This window comes from Entelurus aequoreus, linkage group LG17, assembly GCF_033978785.1.
Source record: "Entelurus aequoreus isolate RoL-2023_Sb linkage group LG17, RoL_Eaeq_v1.1, whole genome shotgun sequence".
NCBI lineage: Eukaryota > Metazoa > Chordata > Actinopteri > Syngnathiformes > Syngnathidae > Entelurus > Entelurus aequoreus.
Genome location: NC_084747.1, coordinates 41,833,212 through 41,844,396, shown reverse-complemented (window position 1 = coordinate 41,844,396; position 11,185 = coordinate 41,833,212). Strand labels below are relative to the sequence as shown.

Sequence of the window (11,185 nt, the reverse complement as noted above, 5' to 3'; positions counted from 1 at the left end):
GACGTTTGTTATGTGGTACTTTAGGAACCTTTTGGGTTGCGTTTCCAGTGAAAGTACTGTAATTCAGGACTATATGTCGCTACTTTTTTCCTACGCCTTGGACTCTGTGGCTTATAAAACGGTGCGGCTAATTTATGGATTTTTCTTCACTAAGGGCCATTAAGGACACGTTTTCATTGAACACTTCAATGGCGTGTTATTGTTTGTGATGTGGCGCCATCTTTTGGACGAGTTCACTCACTGCAGGTGCCGCTGGGTAAAGGGGAATTCCTGCTGTTCAAGGCTTTAAACTGGAAGTAGAAGTGCCGTTCGGTTTTCTAGCTGCCCGTAGCGTTTCTACTCGTATGGATTTTTCATTCACGTTTGTAAGTTTTACAATATAACTACAAATATTATTTTTTATGAAACCGTCCCATGTGTTATGTCTGTAGGAGTGTTTTCATGTTGTATGTGCTGTCATGATGTAATGATGCTAGTGTTGTTAGCATTAGCTAATATGCTAACACGTTTATTATTAACTTACAATGGCATTCTTTTTGTATTGTTTCAGTAAATTCACCAAATCGAGACCGTGGAGTTATTGACTCTGTTTAGCCGATTGGAGAGCCAGCTTTCGCAGCTAGTGGGACCATGACGATGACTTCTGTTTTGTTTGATCAGCCATTTTACTGCTTTGTTACAGACACCGTTTGGAAACAATTAAGGTATGTAAATAAACATTTACAGAATCTTTCTGCGTAAATAATTCGTTTCACAACGTATATATCTGCGCCTTATAGTCTGGTGCAGCTAATATATGGAAAACAAATTGTTGAAATTTAGTTGGTGCGGCTTATATACCGGTGCGCTTTATAGTCTAGAAAACACGGCAGGTCCCTATCCTTTTAGGGTCACTTCGGGTCAAAAAGTGCCCCAACCTGTCCAAGAAACTTGTTCTCACTCTGCAACTAAATGGCTGTTCATGCTTTGAGTGACATCTATTTCAGCTAATTGAAAATATTCTTCTTCCTCAATCACAGCACCAACATTTATTCTGACCTCATTGGCAGACGCCCAGTCACTGCACATTAACAACAGTTCCGCCGCTCCCAGAGCCACAATCAGGTTCTTGTGGACGGTAGTGCGATCCGACTTGGGAACCCTGCGCAAGGAGAAACATATGAATGTCATGATTAGTGTTTGATCATTTACTGATTGTTGTTTACATGTAATTCATTATTTAGTTCACTGGAGTCAGACTCAAGGCCCAGTGGCCAAATCTGGCCACAAGGCCCATTAGGTTGATCTACACCAGGGGTCACCAACCTTTTTGAAACCAAGAGCTACTTCTTGGGTACTGATTAATCGAAGGGCTACCAGTTTGACACACACTTAAATAAATTGCCAGAAATAGCCAATTTGCTCAATTTACCTTTAACTCTATGTTATTATTAATAATTAATGATATTTATCTTTGTGGAAACACTGATCATCTTAATGATTTCTCACATTAAATATATATAAAACAGATAAATATCAATATGCAAGACTTTATTTTTATATTTTCTCTAAGTGCACATTTTTCAAATTTAACATTTTCAAATGATCACTTCTAAGACAGTCTTGTGAAATCACAATATCCCATTTTAACTAGCTTTTTTAACAAATCATGAATTACTTTGCACCATGTTTGTACAAATAATAACTCATGTAAAATAAAAATAAAAATTTATGGAACATCATTAGTCATTTTTCCTGATTAAGATTAATTTTAGAATTTTGATGACATGTTTTGAATAGGTTAAAATACAATCTGCACTTTGTTAGAATATATAACAAATTGGACCAAGCTATATTTTTAACAAAGAAAAATCATTATTTCTTCTAGATTTTCCAGAACAAAAATTTTAAAATAAATTCAAAAGACTTTGAAATAAGATTTAAATTTGATTCTACAGATTTTCTAGATTTGCCAGAATATTTTTTTTAAATTTGAATCATAATAAGTTTGAAGAAATATTTCAGAAATATTCTTCGTCGAAAAAACAGAAGCTAAAATGAAGAATTAAATTAAAATGTATTTATTATTCTTTACAATAAAAAAAAAAATACTTGAACATTGATTTAAATTGTCAGGAAAGAAGAGGAAGGAATTTAAAAGGTAAAAAGGTATATGTGTTTAAAAATCCTAAAATCATTTTTAAGGTTGTATTTTTTCTCTAAAAATTGTCTTTCTGAAAGTTATAAGAAGCAAAGTAAAAAAATAAATGAATTTATTTAAACAAGTGAAGACCAAGTCTTTAAAATATTTTCTTGGATTTTCAAATTCTATTTGAGTTTTGTCTCTCTTAGAATTAAAAATGTCGAGCAAAGCGAGACCAGCTTGCTAGTTGTGGTGAGGCGGGGCCGGCGGACCGACGGCGCCCGCTCCAAAATGGCAGCGAGGAGGCGTGGACGAGGGAGCGGCAAGGCGGGGCGCGCTGGGAGCGACGCCGCAATCAGCATAAGGTGCGTGGAGCGCGCAGCTGTGGACAGAGAGACGTGAACATCAAGGGAGGAGACGGAGAAAGACGGCGGACGGGAGGACACCATCCTCTGCTGCCACGCAAACGACGGCGACGTGCTGCTGAAAAGCAGACGGCAGATGGGAGGAAACCATTCGTGTGCTCACGTGAGAAAAAAGGCAGCTGCTGAAAAGCAAGCAAAAGACTCTGTGATTGAAATAATAAAGAAGTCTAAACCGTCTCACGACAAAGTCTTCCCTGGATGGTCCTGAGAACCCGCACGACAGTTAGGACTGTCACACTAATAAATAAATAAAATTTAAAAAATAGAGGCAGCTCATTGGTAAGTGCTGCTATTTGAGCTATTTTTAGAACAGGCCAGCGGGCGACTCATCTGGTCCTTACGGGCGACCTGGTGCCCGCGAGCACTGCGTTGGTGACTCCTGATCTACACAATAATCTTTAGTTAGACTGATTACACTACACACTGACATTTATTATCTATATATTGTTATTTACAGACAAACACTGACGTGTTTTATCTATATATTTTAATTTACAGATAAACACTGACATTTATTATTTATATATTTGTAAATACAGATAAACACTGACATTTATTATTTATATATTTGTAAATACAGATAAACACTGACATTTATTATCTATATATTATTTACAGATAAACACTGACATTTATTATCTATATATTGTTATTTACAGATAAACACTGACATGTATTATTTATATATTGTTATTTACAGATAAACACTGACATTTATTATCTATATATTTTTATTTACAGATAAACACTGACATGTATTATTTATATATTGTTATTTACAGATAAACACTGACATTTATTATTTATATATTGCTAATTACAGATAAACATTGACATTTATTATTTATAATGTATATTGTTATTTACAGACAAACACTGACACTTATCATTTATATATTGTTATTTACAGATAAACACTGGCATTTATATATTGTTATTTACACATGACACTGACATTTATTATTTATATATTGTTATTTACATATAAACACTGACATATATTATTTATTTATTGTTATTTACAGATAAACATTGCAATATATTATTTATATATTGTTATTTACAAATAAACACTGACATGTAATATTTATATATTGTTATTTACAGATAAACACTGACAGTTATTATTCATATATTATTATTTACAGATAAGTACTGACAGTTATTATTCATATATTATTATTTACAGATAAATACTGACAGTTATTATTTATATATATTGTTATTTACAGCTGAAATGGACCAAAAGGTATCACTTGACCCTCATGAATTCATCATTTAATCAGAGGACGACTTTCTCACTGTTGGACATTGCGGACAAAAGTCTAACTTTTTATGAACAATTTGGTACACTTTATTTCATAAATCATATCGTTTTGTAGATGATTGCTTTGTATTTCATTTATTTACTTTTTAGTAAAGGAAGTTTGACCTGATATTGTCTGTTTATTGACATGGTATCAGTGTAGATTAAATATACTAAACCGCTCCGATCAGTCTGATTTGTATAAACTACCTGATTTGTGAGATGTGATGGAAACACAAACCATACACTTCTACAGGAACCTATAGATCCAGGGACTAGAGGTACCAGGAACCCAAAGTTCCTGAATTTTTGGCGGAAAATGGCCTATTGACATGAAACACTCCCGATACGGATCTCATATGGTCAAAAGTGTGAACAAGTCCTCGGATCGTCCGGAGAAATTGAACTGAACATCCAACAGCAATGTTCAGCATTTTTAGAAAACTCTCCAACTACAAACCCCGTTTCCATATGAGTTGGGAAATTGTGTTAGATGTAAATATAAACGGAATACAATTATTTGCAAATCATTTTCAACCCATATTCAGTTGAATATGCTACAAAGACAACAAATTTGATGTTCAAACTGATAAACTTTTTTTTTTTGCAAATAATCATTAACTTTAGAATTTGATGCCAGCAACACGTGCCAAAGAAGTCGGGAAAGGTGGCAATAAATACTGCTAAAGTTGAGGAATGCTCATCAAACACTTATTTGGAACATCCCACAGGTGTACAGGCAAATTGGGAACAGGTGGGTGCCATGATTGGGTTTAAAAGTAGATTCCATGAAATGCTCAGTCATTCACAAACAAGGATGGGGCGAGGGTCACCACTTTGTCGACAAATGCGTGAGCAAATTGTTGAACAGTTTAAGAAAAACCTTTCTCAACCAGCTATTGCAAGGAATTTAGGGATTTCACCATCTACGGTCCGTAATATCATCAAAGGGTTCAGAGAATCTGGAGAAATCACTGCACGTAAGCAGCTAAGCCCGTGACCTTCGATCCCTCAGGCTGTACTGCATCAACAAGCGACATCAGTGTGTAAAGGATATCACCACATGGGCTCAGGAACACTTCAGAAACCCACTGTCAGTAACTACAGTTGGTCGCTACATCTGTAAGTGCAAGTTAAAACTCTCCTATGCAGGGCGAAAACCGTTTGTCAACAACACCCAGAAACGCCGTCGGCTTCGCTGGGCCTGAGCTCATCTAAGATGGACTGATACAAAGTGGAAAAGTGTTCTGTGGTCTGACGAGTCCACATTTCAAATTGTTTTTGGAAACTGTGGACGTCGTGTCCTCCGGACCAAAGAGGAAAAGAACCATCCGGATTGTTATAGGCGCAAAGTTGAAAAGCCAGCATCTGTGATGGTATGGGGGTGTGTTAATACCCAAGACATGGGTAACTTACACATCTGTGAAGGCGCCATTAATGCTGAAAGGTACATACAGGTTTTGGAGCAACATATGTTGCCATCCAAGCAACGTTACCATGGACGCCCCTGCTTATTTCAGCAAGACAATGCCAAGCCACATGTTACATCATCGTGGCTTCATAGTAAAAGAGTGCAGGTACTAGACTGGCCTGCCTGTAGTCCAGACCGGTCTCCCATTGAAAATGTGTGGCGCATTATGAAGCCTAAAATACCACAACGGAGACCCCCGGACTGTTGAACAATTTAAGCTGTACATCAAGCAAGAATGGGAAAGAATTCCACCTGAGAAGCTTAAAAAATGTGTTTTCTCAGTTCCCAAACATTTACTGAGTGTTGTTAAAAGGAAAGGCCATGTAACACAGTGGTGAACATGCCTTTTCCCAAATACTTTGGCACGTGTTACAGCCATGAAATTCTAAGTTAATTATTATTTGCAAAAAAAAATAAAGTTTATGAGTTTGAACATCAAATATCTTGTGTTTGTAATGCATTCAATTGAATATTGGTTGAAAAAGATTTGCAAATCATTGTATTCCGTTTATATTTACATGTAACACAATTTCCCAACTCATATGGAAACGGGGTTTGTATAATGTGTTATTTTTTTCCCCTATGTGAATGTGGTAGTTTAAAAAAAATATGCTTTCACCGTCAGCGGTATGAAGGGTGCACTCTGATGCTTGTGACTCACCCCACGACAATGAAAAGGATGAAGGTGAAGAGGAGGCCACACAGAGACACTCCACAGCCAATGAACGTCAGCACCTGCAGAGCTTGTTTGTTTTCTGGACTCGGCTGAAACACACGCATGGATCCACAGACCCCGCCCACGCAATGAGCTGTAAATAGCGGTACATACAGTTGAAGACGGCTCAGACGCTACCTGGGCTTCGTAGACTTGCAGTAGCAATGCAAAGTTGGTGGTGTGGTTGCAGTAGCACACCGTGTGGTCGTAGTGTCTGGAAACAACCTTGCACCCTTTAGTATTCCACCAGCCGCCCGCCTCAGGACTAGGCAGACACATATAGTCGCATGTTCGCACAGGAATGGGAAGAACGGAAAACAGTTAAATATCTCGGATTGTGGCAGCTAAGATAGCTCTGGCAGGAATGTAAAAACTCCAAATATCTCTTACGTGAGAGTAAAGTCCCAGAAGGCGCACACGGAGTCGTACACAGCCCCGGCAGGATTCTAGGACCAGTATTTGATACGAAGAGTCAAAGGGAAATCTGTTGGAAAGGGATCCTTCTCACCTGCACTTTGTGATGGAGATGAAAGTGGACCGCTGTGCTGACGGGCTGATTGTCTCCCAGAACAGTGGTGGATATGACCGAGGAGCCCAGGATAGTACCCAGATATCTGAAGGGTACACAAGGAAACAGAGTTTTAGTAGGCCATACCTATGGCTTTCCACCGTAAACCCATGTACATCATTGATCAGGTTGTGAATCTTTGGCAACCTAACGATTCGAGTCAGAATCGATTCAACACAAGTCTTGCATTAGATTTATTTCAGCGTTTCTTAGCCCATTGTTGGGCCTCCAAAAAATATCTGTTTCTCAGCTGTGGTCCGTATTGGCGGCGCTCAGTTGTAATACACTTTTCCACCACTTGAAGCAGTAATGACAATGTCAAACAAACAGAAGAAGTCTGGAGCTGAAGTCATAGAAAAGCTTCTTAAGCGCAAAAAATATGACTAAAGCGGTGAAGCTGTATTTTTTTTGACAGTTTATTTAAGATATACACTACCGTTCAAAAGTTTGGGGTCACATTGAAATGTCCTTATTTTTGAAGGAAAAGCACTGTACTTTTCAATGAAGGTAACTTTAAACTAGTCTTAACTTTAAAGAAATACACTCTATACATTGGGACGGTATAGCTCAGTTGGTAGAGCGGCCGTGCCAGCAACTTGAGGGTTGCAGGTTCGATCCCCGCTTCCGCCATCCTAGTCACTGCCGTTGTGTCCTTGGGCAAGACACTTTACCCACCTGCTCCCAGTGCCACCCACACTGGTTTAAATGTAACTTAGATATTGGGTTTCACAATGTAAAGTGCTTTGAGTCACTTGAGAAAAAGCGCTATATAAATGTAATTCACTTCACTTCACTAATGTGGTAAATGACTATTCTAGCTGCAAATGTCTGGTTTTTGGTGCAATATCTACATAGGTGTATAGAGGCCCATTTCCAGCAACTATCACTCCAGTGTTCTAATGGTACAATGTGTTTGCTCATTGGCTCAGAAGGCTAACTGATGATTAGAAAACCCTTGTGCAATCATGTTCACACATCTGAAAACAGTTTAGCTCGTTACAGAAGGTACAAAACTGACCTTCCTTTGAGCAGATTGAGTTTCTGGAGCATCACATTTGTGGGGTCAATTAAACGCTCAAAATGGCCAGAAAAAGAGAACTTTCATCTGAAACTCGACAGTCTATTCTTGTTCTTAGAAATGAAGGCTACTCCACAAAATTGTTTGGGTGACCCCAAACTTTTGAACGGTAGTATATATATATATATATATATATATATATATATATATATATATATATATACATACACACATATATAGCACCTGATTCTCAGGTCTCCCACTATAGGATATCCATTAAATGTTTATCTTTTTTCAGCCAATTCTGAGGTACATGTCCGAAAAACAGAGTCTGACTTTCTTTTCTTTTTTTTTTGTCCTGTCCAGCTTCTCAGGCAAATCATATAGTTGATGTAGATGCCCATATCGGCTGTTCAGATTTACTTTACAAAAGAGAAGTGTGGGATACTTCTCTTGATGCCTTATTTGTATTTGACTTTATTAAATGTATTTATATTATCATTTGGTGCAGCCGGGCCGGAGCAGGAGGGGGTAGAAAAAGAAAAAAAGGAAGACTGTCATGAGGGTGGTTCTCCTGCTCTTTTTTCTCTTGTTTTCCTACTCCCCTCCCCTCTTGTGTCTGTAAGTCTCCTACCCTGTCATTAGTTTCAGGTGTGCTGCCAGTCATCCGACCCCACCTGTTTCTAATCAACCACCAGACTTAAACCCTGGATCTCCACTCAGCCGGTGCCAATTTGTCCGTTGCCTGTGGTAGAATCTAGTCTGAGCTCACTTACCCTGTCTTTTGCCCTGAACCTTTTGTAATCCTGTTTTCTGTATTTCCTCAGGTGGAGGACAGACTTTTGACCCGGTTTTCCTGGAGATAATCTTTTGTTACAATTTATTTATTTTCTCCAGTGATTTTTTGTTATTAAATATAGATTTTTACGGATCTGCATTTGGATTCTCACTTTTTTTGAGACCACAACAAAGACAGAGGGGGAAATTGTGGGGACAAGAGGGGGATAAGACAGACAAAAACAATAGCAAACACAACAATAACGACAACAACAATAGAGCAACATCAGCAAATACGATATGTACAAATATGATTGTAAAAGTGATAGCAAAGAAGCAGTTATTGAAATAAATAATAATACAGAAATGACAATGAGCATTATTATACTACAAATGGAGCAATACCAATAGAAATAGCACTATTGATAATGAATAATACCAATAATTTACCTCTATTATCAACAATACAGTTGTTCAAATGCAACAATACATATACGTAATGATAACTAGAGATACAAAAGAAAGCAGAAAAATGGAGGGGAAGAAAGAAGCCAGCTATATTAACCTTGTAGATATAGTAACAATAGGTTAAGCTTTGTCAGTGTGCCATGTGTTACCCAGTTTACCCTAGGGTAACAACGTTAATTTATGTTTGATGAAGCGTGATTATGTGTATGTATGTATGTATATGTACTTGTATATGTACAGTATGTGTATATGCATGTTTGTACAGTGAATGTATATGTACAGTATGTGTAAATGTATGTTTGTACAGTGGATGTATATGTACATGTACAGGTATGTGTATATGTATGTTTGTAGAGTGATTGTGCGTGTGGATGTACGAACTTTGAGTATGTAGGTATGTACTGTATTTGTGTATGTATGTGGCAGAGAGCCCAACCCACAAACAGCAGGTGTGGCGCCCAGGAAACAAGGGACCACCGGCCCCACGCAACCAGGCCGGCCAGCGACAGGAACCCCAGAGCCCGGCCAGCGATCAAGCCCGGCGCCGACTGAGAACCAGCCGATCCCCTCCCCCAAGCCCTACAGGTCCGGCTGCGCACCCCCGTCACCCAGGGACAATCCCCGACAAGCCCGGCCCAGATGACGGCATGACACCGGGCATGAAGGGCGGCGCAGTAGGGCGCAAGGGCATCCCAGGCCCACACCCGAAAAAGCCAACCAACACGACAATAAACGAATATGAAGCCGGCAAGTTCGTCAGCCCCGACAACCACAAGTCACAACATCAGCCACCCCCCTGCACCGGACCCAGCAGCCACGGGCGCCCACACCACAAACAAACGGCAGCAGAAACAGCAGCTGCAATACCCTGGCAACCACACGCCAACAGGATCACGGAGACCAGCCAGCGCCAGCCCGCCAGTCAGCCCAAACGCCAACATGCAAACAAGAGACATTAACACCTCCCCCACCAAAAGACCCGACCCCCCCAACCCAAACTCGCATAAACACTCTACCGTCCAAACAACCGAGACACACCATCTAGACCAGACAAGGGGGCCAGAGTCTTACTTTCAAGGGGTACTTCACATTTGAAAATATTCTGTAGAGCTTGGTGTATCACTTTCCAATAGTCCTTTATGGCAGAGCAGTCCCAGAAAACATGGTAATGGTTTGCGTTTAGGTTCCCACAATGTATCCAACATACAGGGGAGTTATCATAGTGAGACTTCTGAGAAAGTGTGGTAAAAAATCTGATCACCAGCCAAGCCTCCACTTGGGTGAGCTGGTACAAGTCCATTGATTTTTCCATATTATTGTCCATCCTTCCTCGGATATAGTTATCCCTCCTTCCTTCTCCCATTTTGTTTTAGAATATGAAGTTGAATATGATTTCAGATTCAACAGACACTTGTACTAGCATGAAACAGTTCTATCAATAGTTTCTGAATTATAGGCTTTTGTAAACAGTTCAATCAAACATATACTCGTCTTTGTCAGATTTTTCACCTTCAAATTAACAAAATGACGCAACTGCAAATATCGATAGAAATTTTGGTTTTCTAATAAATGTGTCCTTTTAATAGTTTCAAAACTAAGCATTTTTTTAAAATCTTTCATTACACTACATAAAGCTGTTATACCCTTAGATATCCAGTCCTTGAATCTTGAGTGTAATTTATTAGGTGTAAACTCTGAATCATAGGCACACCATTTAAGAACTGTAATTTCACTCTCGAGTTTGCATTCCTTTATGATCATTTTCCACACTTAAGGGTCCATTTCACCCAGGATTGCTTGTATGGGGATGGAGGGCATTTCTTCGTCAATATTTTCCCATTGAGCAACATATGACGGGTTGCACCAGCATATCACTGTTCTAATCTGCACTGCAAAATAATAATATCTGAGGCAAGGTAAACCCCATCCTCTTTTTTGTTACAAACTAGTGATCTTTTCTTATACAGTATATTTGATTAGTATTCATTTTTCTAATCAGCCTGACCTATGTCTAAAATGTTTATGTTAAATAAATAATCTTTGTGATCAACACATGCTTTCATATCATTTGACAAGGTTGTAAACTGTAAGTCGATTATGTATAATTATTGTACACGATTAAAATCAAGATTAAGATAACTAATTCAGTGTTAATATTGGAGTGGGTCCTGGGCCCATCTGTAGTGGAAACGTTGGGCCCCAAGGTTAAAAAGGTTAAGTACCCCTCTGTTATTTGGTATAGTAATTATAATGAAACTTTTTCAAAACAGGTTGCAAGTTAGAAACAACTCCTGGTGACTAAGCAGTTCTCTAAA

The 11,185-nt window shown here is 38.7% G+C and overlaps 1 protein-coding gene across 13 annotated transcripts in view; it reads right to left on the bottom strand.

Annotated features, from left to right (window-relative positions):
• Positions 1 to 11,185, bottom strand: part of adgrd2 (adhesion G protein-coupled receptor D2) — a 183,947-nt gene that overhangs the window by 80,873 nt on the left and 91,889 nt on the right. For all 13 annotated transcript variants that reach the window (XM_062025704.1, XM_062025703.1, XM_062025701.1 and 10 more), the window contains 5 exons: positions 6,548 to 6,653; positions 6,430 to 6,485; positions 6,178 to 6,304; positions 5,986 to 6,089; positions 1,039 to 1,141 (listed from right to left, as the gene is read on the bottom strand). In XM_062025704.1, coding sequence (XP_061881688.1) covers positions 1,039 to 1,141; positions 5,986 to 6,089; positions 6,178 to 6,304; positions 6,430 to 6,485; positions 6,548 to 6,653 — 496 coding nt within the window. The remainder of the gene's footprint in view (positions 1 to 1,038; positions 1,142 to 5,985; positions 6,090 to 6,177; positions 6,305 to 6,429; positions 6,486 to 6,547; positions 6,654 to 11,185) is intronic.